The following is a 13959-nucleotide window of genomic DNA, read 5'->3' on the forward strand; positions in this document are numbered from 1 at the left end:
GCACCATCTCACACACACACACACACACACACACACACACACTCACAAACACACATGCGTGCTCACACATACATACATACACACACAGACACACACGCAGACACACTCACAAACACACACACACACACACACACACACACACACACACACACACACACACACACACACACACACACACACACACACACACACACACACACACACACACACACACACACACACACACACACACACTAGTAGCAGAAAATCCGTTGAGTGTGGACCATGTTATCTAGGTTCAATCTGTGGATCTTAACATTGTTGGAACCAGTTAGGGAGAGCTGGGAGGGACTGAAACTTTTGCATGTACGTTTGGAGTAGACATGTGATAATGTCTTACAGCTTATGCACTACCTGGACAGATGTAAACCAAAGCAGATGAGATACTAGAGACTCCATACCTGTACAGGTGAAGATGTCACTACAGCAAGGGCACATGTGTGTGGGTGTATGCATGCTTTGAGCTCAGTATAGAGAGCACTGCACTACGTTCCCTCCCTGTCATAGGGAGAGAGCACAGGGGTTATGGAATAACTCCAGCACTGCAGGATGATGGACTCATGCTGCCTTTCCTTAGAAGTTCAAACTCGAGTCACCAAAAGGATAATACTCCCTGGAAGGGGAAGACCTTTTCTAGGGGTAGGATTCAATGCTCTGGAATAGTGGACTGAGGGAAAATAGCCAGAAGGAGACAAACAAATGTATCTGGTGAGTAGGGTATGAAACAAAAGAAAATACTGGAGAAATGCAAACACGGTAACAATAGATTTGATGATGTGAAGCTAGCACAATATGTTCAAGCTAAGTATCTGATGGTTTCAGGATATAAGAATTTTAGCTTTATTTTGTTTTCTTTCACAAGTACTTTGTAGAAGGCACAGTATTAAAATTTGGTGTTGGTACATTCTTTTATAAAAACAAGTCTGAGCTTGTAGAGACTTTGAATATGGTATGGTAACAGTTATTATGTGGACTGCTAACCATCTAAAAATTATGTTTGCTAAACTTGACTTCTGACTGACTAAACTGGAAACAACACCTGTGAAACCTGTATGATCTAAGCAACTATAACAACACCCTGTATGTACAAGTCTGACCATTTGAATGCTAGGAGCAGACAAAGAAACACAATGGATGTATGACTGCCTTAATGCACCGAGGTTAACCACAATATCGTTTTTTTCAAATCAAGCCTAAAGGCTTGATTTATGCTTAGATGTAGAAAACCCACCATGTTTGTAATACCCAACTAATTTCACACTGGTGCACTGGCATTAGAATACAAACAGCTGAGGGAAATATGTTGCCTTTTTTAAGCTTCTAGACAAGTGCTTTCTATGGTTCACCACAAATGCGTTTATCTTTCTCAGTGTGATTCCCATCTGAAGTGGATTTACAAAATGATCCTTGGCTGTTGCATGAGCAAAGCATTTGACATTGCATGAGAAGAAAGTCAGGTATGCAAAATCAAAAAACTAGTACTGACCGAGTGTTTGACTTGTTATAAGGCAGAATAAATACTGTGGAAGCTAACTCATCACTAATAGAAGGAATAAAGGGTGAGGCTTCAAATATTCCCAGAAAAAATATTTATTTGATTTATATACTTTTATTTTGAATACAGGTTATACTAGCAGTTGCTGTAATGTAAGCAGATGTGTGGGTCGTAACACTCTGTGGAAAATCAAAATATTTAATGTATAATGGAAAGGAAGTAGATGATTACAAAAAGATCGTTTTTATGGTTGCAGTTCTCTTTCAAGGCAAGAGTGACACGTTAGATTACCGCAATTATTATGATTAATCACTGGTAATGTTTTTAAGCCTGTAATACGTGTTGCAATCTTTATTAAATTTTAATGAGGGGCTGTCTTACAGATGTTTGATAATATAACATAATAGATTAAACAGCTAACTATACTGGGTGAGCAGACTGATGAAGATTTTGTTGTAGCTGAAACCACTTTTCTGATACTTTGGATGTAACTGAATTTTTGCTGTCTTAATAAAAATGATGGGAGAGAGCTCACATTATGTTATTCATTCATTTTCATGGCGCTGAAGTTTTTTTCTTAGATATTTTCAGACAGAAAATAGGTCAACCAGTTTAAAGACTTGCCTTTAAAAGTTAGGGTGCTTTCTATAATGAGTAGATATTAAATATGTGTAAGTATTTAAGGTTTATTGTTATATTAACTAATTTCATTTGGGGTATTAATAACTTGTGATTTTATTTTTGTATCTTATTCATTAGATACAATTTAGAATGGAGGTAATGTCTGATGAGTATGACAAATCCAAAGCAAAGGGTAAAAAGGTCATATACACAAACCATTCAGTAAAAACTGCAAGAAAAGCCCAACCAAGCCAAAGCAAAGGGTAAAAAGGTCAAATACACAAACCATTCAGTAAAACCTGCAAGAAAAGCCCAACCAAGCTTGAGTCTTTGCTGTGTGAAACCATAAACCTGTAGTGGAGGACCATGTGATATATGCAACTGACCTTTAAGGACATACCAGTGTTACAGCTACGTGGCTTTGGTAATGCCCATGGCTGTTTACTTCTTAAGTATTTATGAATATATATAGAAGTGAAAGCTAGTTAAGGATAATTAGTGATAAAGTGGGATACACAGGGGCAGGGGTAAAACATGAACAGGAGAATGGGGAATGAAGTACATTATGAAAGGCTAGTGTGACAAAGTGGAACAGTATGTTAATGGTGCTGATTTAGTATGAATGGATTTGTTGGCCATTCTGATAAAGTCTGGATGTGCAGAAGAGAAAAGGTGGATATTTTTGGTCACCCCTGTGTTAAAAGATGAAACTGTTTGAAGATTTTCAATAGTTAGAATCATGCTTTATGGAAATGGTGCCAAGTATCTTTATGGAAAATGATGAATATAGGACACTGTTGTTTCCTTCACACCTGTTGGGATGCTGATGTAATACAAAGGGTTTAAATGTGATAAAGCAGGGATATGAACCAGGCTGGAATACAAGGTGTAGAAAATGTTTGAAACATAAGGTACAGAGAGTGTGAGGAATAATTATATAGGGATGGTTGTTAGATTGAGCAAGTTTTCAAAAAGGCAAATACAATGACATCAGTGGGTAGATTATTCAATGGAGAAGATACAGAGAATTAGTAGGTGCAAATAAGAATTGCAAGGAGGAACATCCTAAAAGGCATGGAAGGGAGTCCAGGGTATATTGTCTTAGAGCAGTAAAATGGATAGGTCTGACTGTTTAGCTGGTTGAGAATACTTGTGGAAAGCAAGAATAAATCATCACGATTGGTATGGTGATAGGTTATAAGAGCAAACAGTCTGCTGAAGATTAAAATATTAAACAGTTTGTTGAAGCTGAGGGTTGATTTTTTAAAAAGAGAATAATTGTATATAGAGGAGTTTGTTAAGAAAGAGTGGTAGATGATATTAATATGTAAGGTGAAGGCATTATAATTCATAAAGACTTGCCTTTCTTTTATTTTTATTTTTATCTGAGGTGAATAAAGAAATCATATTGCTCACTGTGCAGTATTGTAAAATGGTTGAAAACAGACTGGAATATCACTCAGTTGATAATGTTAATTTTCCCGGCAAATGTATTGGACATTGATTATAAAAGAAAAAACATTATAAGTTATAGTCAATATTAAATGTCAAATGCTTAAAAATGTCCAAACACTGGATATAAAGTTAAAGAGGGAAGCAAACATACCCCATTATAATCCTCTGTGTTATGCATCCTTCAGAGCTGTTATGTTCAAGTATGACATCATGAAGTTTCACTGGGAAATGATAACGGCTTTAAGAGCAGTTAACACTTCAGGCTAACACACAAAAAGGCAGACTAAAACATTTAACATCCTAAATATTATCAGCTTTAAAAGGAATTAAACATTTCACTCTGCCATACAAAAATAAACTGAATTATTTAACAATTTAAAGCTGGGCTCTATGCTTAACCGTCGAATGAAAGTTTCATCCAATGGCTAAACATCAAACCCTATTCATTGAATGTTCATTCATCGAACATTCATTTCAATGAACATGTGAGATGGTGAAAATAACTAGACGGCCAACACTCCGTGTGTGTGATACAGATCTTTGAATGGGGAGACCAGTGAACAAACACCAGGAAAAAAGAGAGTGAGGAAGTTAACAGGAAACGAGCTACTCTGAGGCCGAAGTACATGGATTAAATGACATCCTTCAATCTGGACAGTGATCTGGTCGATGCCATAATGGAGGTTAACAGCATATAACTGGTTAGTGCAGAAGTCATGGGGACTGGAGGATAGCAAGCACAACACCTTATAGAAGAGATGAAGCAGGAAACATCTGTGGAACTATATGGATATTTATAACAGTGGCAATGAACATCATAGAGATAATCTTGAGAGAAAAGGTTAGTTGTTGAGTTAGAGAGCAACAGTTAACACAGATTCATATCTTTGAGGAGTTATGAACCAAATGTGATCCAGTTTTAGGACTTGCTTACAAAAATGTTCACGGTGCATACTAGTAAACACAGTACTCCTGGTCTTTACCCACATATGTAGCTTTTAGAAAAACTGGAGTAGTTAGTGGCAATGGGGTCAAGAATGAGAAGACAGAAACTCCTGTGTTAGAGTAATAGGGAAGGCGACTAGTAGAGCACTATGTAAGCTGCCTCTGGTCAAGCATTATGGTGTCTCGCATTTCCTTGAGTTCATAGGACATTAGTTGACTGATTGTAACTGGTCTAATTCTGTGCATGCTGAAGAAAGCTTTATACTGTTCTGGTGAGTTTTTCTCTACCAGATACTTTTGAGTTAGTAGGTATATACATGCATATCAGTGCAAGGAGTTCAGGAGAGTGGTCTGAAACTACACCCTCAGCAAATGTGCAAAAAATGTTTTTTCAAGTGACTATCAATCTTATATCATGAAAACTTGCTTTAGACATGTGAGGAAACACAGCACAGACCGAAGCTCTTTTCTGATAACCCAAAGTTAGGTGCAACAATGGAAAATGGGGGGGGGGGGGTTCTAAGAAAGAATTTTGAAAGTCTGATTAACTGGGCAGAAACGTGAAAGTTAAGACTTAGTGCTGGAAACTACAAAGTATTGTCTCTGTGTCACAGCGACCCTAATGTGAGGTATCAGATGGTGTAGTAGAACCAATGCCAATAAAACCAAAAATAGTTTCTGGGCTGCTGATTACGGATTTGATCTTTAATCTTTATTTATTAGATGATTATTGTTAATCACCATATCATAAATCATAAAACAGTAAAACATATCAAATAGGTTGAGTAAAAGTGAAATTAGACAATACTATGAAATAAACAATACAAATAATTAATAAATATCAGATCATATAAAACCCATCTTAATAACAGTAAAGGAAATGAAAGCATCCTGTCCCTCCAATGTTTCCTGTCCTACAGTACCTTGCTAAGGCAGGAAGCTAATATTTGAATAGGGAGCATGTGACACACGTCTACATGCAGATTGGTTGAATAAACTGTAATTACAACAGATGGAAAAAAATGGTTTCTGGAAAAAGAATGGTCTGTCTCTCTCTCCAATGCAACAGGCTTGGCCTCTTAGTCACCAAAAGTTACCACTCTGAAGCACATGGTTTTGATTTTTTGTTTTTACTTTAAAAAATGATGTGAGAAACACCCCGTCTTTTTTCCCCAAATAGTTGTTTCTTTATCTAAAAATTTTGTCTTAGTTACAAATTTATTTTGTTTAGTGATTTGCTACCTGTAGGTCAACAGACTCTGCATTCTCCGAGTTCTAATAAAGACCTACCATTCAGGTATCCTTCAGGGATTTTCTGTCTTTGACTATTCCCAGTACCAACTGTTTAACTTCGACAAGTGCAGATACCCAAAATTCATGGTTCTTTCATCACGTGTATGCTCATCTCTTTCTACAGGGTATGATTTTTGACCAAAAGTTGCATCTTGGTCCTTGTGTTGTGTTTGGAATACCACTCAGCTTTCAATGGCCATCACTATCAGAGTGGACTGATCTACATTCCTATCTCTTTGATGTGTGGGATATTAACAATAAGTGATTACACATTCCCCAGCAAGCTCCACCAGTGTTCAGGTCAATAATAAACCCTGCGTTGTCTTGTTGCCATCAGGGGTTTTAACATCTTGGCTATAGAACCCGCAGTGAGGGAGAAGGAACAAATAGAGATGTAAGCACTTTTTATACTCTAAAAAAATAGGTTTACAAATTCCTAGATCTCTTAGTTTTTTTTTTATTTTGTTGTTGTTGTTACATTTTGTGCACTGTTCAAAAGTACTTGTGTTATGATTCCTTTCTAAACAGAAGACAACTGTACATAATAATATGATAGTTTCCTGAAAGACTTTGATGCCCTCAAAGGCACTTGTTGGGAATTTTCTATTGGGAAATTATGACAAATAGTACAGAAACATAGACAATAACTCTATTAATATTGATAAAATGGAATCCTTGTTCTTCAGACAGCCAATGTTGTCATCACAATGAACAAAACATGCTGGAGAGATAAATTCCTGACCAGAGACTCCACGGACTCTGGAATAGGCTGCCCAACATGTCAAGTAGAGCGCCTCTTTGGCCCTCTTCAAATGGAACCTTGACAATTGATGGGAGATTGGAAATTCACCCTGGGGATCACGTCCATCACCCTGCTAGACAGGGGTCCAGGGAAGTAGATATTGTGGGAAGAAATAGCCAGGGAATTGTTATGGCTAGGCTTGTATAGGCCCTAGGGCCAATAGCTTAGTACCAACCTATGAACCTATAAAAACATGAGGCCAGGTAGTGGCAAACTAGTGCAGAAAAGTGAATTGACTGATCACTTTTGAAGGAAAACAAAGAACTCAGGAGGGCGAGCTGAGGAACAGAACAATCATCATTTTCCATAAAAAAATCACTGCTGCTGTAATTTTTAAGTGGGTTCCTGCAGTGATTCCCTTATTTGATAAATTCTTCCCTTCTGTGAGTTTGTGTGACTGTGAAGTTGGCGTATATAAGATCAGGATGTGACCCCCCCCCCCCCGCAAAAAAAAATGTACACTTTACTTTGTTACCCTTCCGAATATTTGGACATTACTTTTTCAAGATTTCTGGTGCTCATAGAAGTTCACCTGCTGAAAATAATCAGGAAGAGGAATTGAAATCTACCTTAAGTGATCTACCCTTCATATATATTCATGGAAAACATTTCCCTTAGCATAAAAATCAATAAGATAAGGAAATCTTAATTTACTTCAGGAAAATTAGAAAATCACGGTGGGCAAATCTTATCTGGATGCTACAGTTTAATGCTGATGACTTAATCTTTTAATAATAATAACTGGCTTTTCAGACATTTTAGTCAAATACAGAAACATATGTACCATCCAAATATGAACAGAAAAGAAATGACAAATAAAAAATCCTAATTTGATATGTGACACATGGTTTCAGCTAGACCACAGTATGAATAGCTTCAGTGGTGCCAAGTTTTATGATGTGTTACAAGTGTATCCTGCCAGTTTAAATTTCTTGCTTTCTTCCAAAATGGTACAGAACAAAAATAAGAAATGTAAAACTTACTTGCAAGTTTTAAAATAGTCACTGCACTTTTTTTTCAGTATGACTTTAGAATAGCAAGCAGGAGATAAGAAAACAAAGGAATTTGAATTTCTTAAATAATAAAAAAAGAAAGTCAAGTAGCATGATTTCAGATGGCTGACTGAAGGACTATTATACAGAGTTGTTTTCTGGTGGTGTCATTTAATAACAGTGTGTGTGTTTTTTTTTTTCAGAATGGTCATATCTGCTGTTCAGTAGATCCACAGTGTCTTCAGGAACTGTGATGTCAAAGATGCCGAATTTGCAGGCCGCTGCTTTTAATGAATGAACTCTTAGCCACAGAAAGTTCTTTATACCAAATATCGAGTCACCTGAAGCCAAACAGTAATCTGACTTACACAGTCCTGATATTAAGTCAGTGATGTTTGTTTACAAAAGAAGTCCATGTAAAATAACAGAAGAAATCTCTTATGTCAAATGCTGTGCGTATCGTTAGCCACAAAGGGTACCAACAGAACTGTTGCAAAAAATATAGCTGTGCAGGCATGATGTAAACTCTCTATTTTCTAGAGAGAGCATCTGTAATCTTTATTTAGTGATACCTACCATCAGGCTGAGCTGGCGAAGAATTAACTGGTCCTAACTCGTGTAAAGATTTAATAATCAGTCTCTTAACTTTATAAAATACTCATTTTATATTGCTACCCTCCAAGAGATATTAGTTGAAGTATAAATGTTAATCAGTAAATTATTGCTTTATGGTTACCTTCTTAATTCTATTGTAAATGTGCCACACATGAGTTGTAATAGAATAGCTCATGCCATGTTTATTGTATGCCTCTAGGTAAGTGTTTGTTTGTGTTATGCTGCTTAAGTTGTACTCTGGCATGGCTTTAATCTGTAGATTGACCACTGTGGTTTAAGTGTATTTAACAGAGAAAAAATATTTCATAGCATGTATATTCATGCTTAACACACTGAGACACAATTATGTAGCCTTAAAGAACAATCAAAGCTTCTGATTTTTCCAAAGTAGAATTTATTGTTGTGTAACTAATTACAGGTATAGTTTTGAAATAAATTTTCAAATATTGTCAATTTAATAATTGCCAATGCATCAATGACCATTTTTGCAAACACTTTCATGTAATTACTTTTTGTATCACTTCCTGCATTGCAATGAACAAATCTTCACTTTAAGTCCAAATAAATATATCTGAAACTATCTGTAGTATTATGTATGTGAGCAGGTTGTCACGCTTCCTACATGTGTTTCATAGTACTCAGTGAAACAAAAGCAATCAAAGTAGAATGTAGTACTCTGTTGTGTATAGCGCTACATTAAACCAAAGGGTGAAAAGGTCACACAGACACAGAAACAAACCATTCAGTAAAAACTCCAAGAAACATCCAGCTAAGATTGTTTACCATATTGCTTTGATCATAACTGGACAGTTTGCTAAATATGACAAGAGAACAAATTGCACTCAGCAATTATATCTTCAATTTATTTTTGTTTATACCATGTATCAGGGAAGAGGAAAAGCTGTTTGATATAACTGACCAATGCTTCCTGTTATACTTTTATTGCCATATGTTTAGGGGTTTTAATGCTCTGAAAGAAATGGACTGCGTTCCTTACTTAGGGAATAATTATTCTTAAACTAAGCCTTGTTTCAGAATGTGATGTTTGCCAGCCTTGTCCTTCTCAGTACCTGCGATATAGCCAGAATTAGTTTTATTTTATTTATTTATTTTATTTATACTTTGTTGGCCAAGTTAGTCCTCGTAAGCCAGCAGTCTCTTTTCAGAGGAAACTCAAGATGGTATTCATACTGACTAGGAGAAAATTGGCTAGGGCAATGGGGGACCTTCCCTACTTTTTTTGTTATATACCATGGGGTCTTTCACATCCACCTGAGCTACTCACACAGATAGGGATTCAGTTTTAACATCTCATCCAAAGGTGATTGTACTGGGAACATATTTAAGTATGCTTGGAGATCTCTTTTATTAACCTACTTGCTCCTACTCCCACTTCTTTGGTTGACCGTATAACAAATTCCTTTAGTTTCTCCTTCTGTGTCTTAATATTTTACAATTGTATGTTTTGGTATACATGGCACTAGTCAATAAGTGTGGTTATTTTAATAATATTTTCCTTTTGGTCAACCTCCTGTTCTCCTCCCATATTCCTACAATTGTCCCATTCATTCCCATATAGCCACCATGGACAGGGTAATATGAACTGGGAAGAGGACATCATCCTGCAGACGGGGTGGATCTTAAACCCTAAGTCCCAACCTCTGCACTCCCACATCACCACCACCACCATGCTGGCTCCAGGTCCACTTGGAGTTTTCTGTCACCAGAGATAGATAAATGTTCCCTCCATGGTAACATTGCATGCCATCCAGGGACATGCAGTGGAATACTACAAGGCCATGCTCTGCCTCTGGAGTAGCATGTCAGCTGTTCTGCAATCTCACCTCATCCCTACGTGATGTGCAGTATATTCATACCCTCCAGCAATGCTGGAGAAATGTCAGCCCTTCTGCCCTCCCTGATGAGAGAGATGAGTGGGCTTAGCCCATTCATTCATCCATCTTTCTCCACTCATAAGCTCTTCCAGTGCTGGGGTCACTGTATTTAAAGGACAGAGGGAGGAGGGAGTGTAACAAAAGCAGAAAAATAAAACCGAAATGCAGGCATTAATAAAAAGTAGTAGTGTGGAAACACCAGGCGGGGACAACATGGATCCTTCACTCTTTGCCACAGAGCTGTTGCAGAAATGAAGTCTACTTTTGCCATTTTCTCTTACTGCAATGCCTGTTTTTCTTGCCTCTACTTTGTTAACTGGTAGTATGTTATCCCACATGATCATTATTTCTTAATTTTCAGTAATTCCATCTGGTTCATGTTTCCTGTACTTATCAGCTACTTGCATATTATAATATTTGCCAAGTCTCTAGTATAATAACCATACCTCACTGCCATGTCCTTCATTACAAGGACCCCCTGCTATAAATATACCACAAGCAGTAAAAGGATGTGCAACTGTTTCTAGTTCTTTACTGTTAACCTTCATTTGTCTGTAACTGTTGCTATGTATTTTAAGAACTAACAAATATGCAGTCCCCTGTCCTGAGCTATTATTATTAGCCCTTTGTTTTTTGGCTTACGTTCACTCCCTCCTTTATTATTCCTCTATAAAGTTTAGCTTAACATATAGTTGTTCTAGCAATTTCTATACTTGCCACTTCAGTTTTGGGCTTTCCAGATTCCTTTTTTCTAGACACTATTTACTCTTTTTCTTTTTAGCATTTTCTCTTGCTGCTTGCTTTTTGTCCACATCCGAGAAGATTTCCATGCATATTCTGTTCCAAAATACTTCTGCTAATCTGATTCAAGGACATCACTTTAGATTTGCTTTCTTCATGATTTATAGCTTTCACTATGTTTGGCTCTGATAACATCCAAAAACATATATTCAGCCTTTCAACTGCAGAATTATAATTGCAACCAATTTCAGGAGGCCAATGCCTGCTTCATACTGAGGTATATGTATGTACTTTCACACTGCAGCATAGCTTAGGAGTTTGACATTATAGCATTAGCAATCAAAATGACAATATCGATGGGATGCTAAATTAATATTTTATATGGGACTTGAAAATGCTTGAATTGTAAAACAAAACTTCCAGAATAAAATAAAGATCACAACACTTTGCCAAAGCACACATCACTGAACCACTTTTTGCCAAACCTGGCTCACAAAGTCATCAGTTTATCACAATTACAGACAACTGAATCACACCATATCATATGTACCTTCGTTTAGCAAGGAGATAAGCTACCCTTCTAACTGCCAAGCAAGGGGTAAGGGGAGCTACACCCCTGCATACCTGCTATATTATTATAACACTGAGGTGAAGAAGAATTCCCCTTTTTGGGAAGCTTGTGGCCTCAAAGCTATAATTATGTAGAATGGATATAGCAGGCACTTATGCAGTATGTTAAAATATAATTAATAACTGCTGAAATTAACAAGCTGAAATATTTTGGATATTTTGGTTTACTTTCAGAGGAACACTTTTTATCAGTAATACAACACCGACTGTATGTTTTACACTGGTTCGGATACACTACCATCCAGAAATAAGAGGGTTCAATAATTATTTAATCATTACTACTCAGAAATAAGAGGGTTCCAATAATTATTCAATCACTGCCATTCAGAAATAAGACGGTTCAATAATTATTTAAATTGATTATTTGCCAGTTCAGTAAAAAGCCTTTGTTGACTTTTTATTCAGATATTTGTGCTTTGGGTTAGTTTCACAAACCTGTTAAATATCAGATCATGAAACACATATACCTTTAAACTGCTTCACCTTCTTTTTCAATGGTACATCATCATGGAGGCAGTGTGCATGCCTAAGATGAGTCAATAAATTGCTCAGACAGTACTGAATATTAAATGGCAGCTGTTTGTCATGGTGTCCTCAGGAAGTATTAAGGACCCATGGCGGTAAATAAATAATTATTTAATTGTGTGCAGTCTGGCTTTGCATTCTTTTGGTTACCATGTACAGCAGTGTCTTTGTTTCTGGTGGTTTTTGCGATATACTGTCATGAAGCACATTAACGCGGTTACCTCTGTTCATTAGTAATACTTTAACAGAGCAGCGTACACTAAGCAAATACACCATTTTTAACTGAACATGCTTTACACCTAGGTCTTAAATCAAATGGAAATCTTTAATTTCTAATTCAGTGTTAGAACAACAGCGTAACATTCCAGTTCTCTGTTCTGTCAATATTTAATTACTGATATGGGTGCCATGTCTGAGAATTGAACTCTCGAAATGGACTTCTTCATTTAGAAGTTGTTCTAACTTAATAGGCTTGTGGTCACAGAGATCAAAATGCCCAGCACTGCAATAAGTATTCAAATTAAATGAATATGTGCATTTTCTGTATAGTAATTGTCAGCTTTACAGTACCACATTATATTTTTATTACAAGTCACCATCTATGATCAGCATAAACAACTATTAGGACTACTTTTCTTGCTTAAAAAACAGCAGCAAAAATTAATTTCATAGTTTTAGAAATATGTTGATCACTGTTTTTTTTTCCTAAAATAAAATATGGTACATATTGCCCACATAATTTTGTCACATCTATATTTAAATGGTAAGAATGATGGACTGGACAGATTCAGGAATGATTCTAATTTCTATCTCATGGAAAAGAAAAAACACAAGATCGTAAAAACAGAAATTCTGAAAGTGATGGATGTGTATAATTAGAGAGTAAAGGTACCCACTGTGCCCCATGCGCTCCCAACATTGAAGAAGAAATACTTCTGTTGGTTAAGTACTTTTACAATAAAATATATGATAAAGATAACTTCTTAAGAATATGTACAAAAGGATATTTGTGCACTTATGAAAGCTAAAAGTATGATTCTTACATTCCTCTCTAAAGTTGCAATCCTATAGTTAAATTGAGCATCTATGAGAGACAGTGTGTGACAGAGAGAGAGATCTTGAGCAAAGTACAAAATCCATGTGTAGACATTCTAAAGCATAATGTTTTAAAAATATTCAGTTCACTGTAGTACAGTCCATTAATGTCAATCAGCTGCCGCATACATAGTGATCTAACAGATGTGGGAACTGCAGCTTGCATTACTGCTCTTACATACAGGTGGAGCTAGTCCCAGGCAGCGGAGGAACAGGGCTGTCATATAAGGATCACACTCATGTGTAGTAGCATTCAGTATAAGTCACCCTTTTGTGCTGTAGTCTTGACAGCCCCACTAGAACCTGCATTTTTGGATATTGCAATGCATGCAGGGCAGACTTTTTACCTGATGCAGCTCCATTATCACAGCTGACATACAGATGGCATTGCAGTGACAGCCAGGTTTGAGGACTTTCAGTGACCCGAAGTGCCATTTTTTACGTACATGTGGAGCTGTGACAATCATTAGCTTTGGGTGACCACAGCAGTTCTGCAGTAGAATCAGCAATTGTCAGATTATGTAGCGAAGAAGTAATGAGGTTCAGTATACCAGAATCTTAGTGAATCTCATTACTCACCTTTGACGTGGTATATACAACCCATGGCTGCAACACTTGTATAATGTCAGATAGTGCAGAGTGTGCACCACCCTTCTGTATAATGCCATAACAGTAGTGGAGCTGGAATTTAGAATCATGATAGCATTTCTGGATGGTGGAGGCTCTCTCCTGCAGTACCTTAAAGTTCATGGAATCTGGGCTAAGAGTTTTAGAAATGTATTAAGGAACCAACATCAGCTTCATATCATGTTAGAC

General features: G+C 36.8%; 1 protein-coding gene across 1 annotated transcript in view; it reads left to right on the forward strand.

Moving 5' to 3' along the window:
• NELL2 (neural EGFL like 2) overlaps positions 1-8837 on the forward strand; it is a gene marked incomplete in the record, with an annotated part of 1888857 nt that extends 1880020 nt beyond the window's left edge. The window contains 1 exon segment of the mRNA XM_044087166.1: positions 7846-8837. Within this exon segment, the coding sequence (XP_043943101.1) occupies positions 7846-7896 (51 nt within the window).
• Between the last annotated feature and the right edge of the window lie 5122 nt (positions 8838-13959).

The sequence above is a fragment of the Protopterus annectens genome, chromosome 11.part0, assembly GCF_019279795.1.
Source record: "Protopterus annectens isolate FY-2018-M chromosome 11.part0, PAN1.0, whole genome shotgun sequence".
NCBI lineage: Eukaryota > Metazoa > Chordata > Ceratodontiformes > Protopteridae > Protopterus > Protopterus annectens.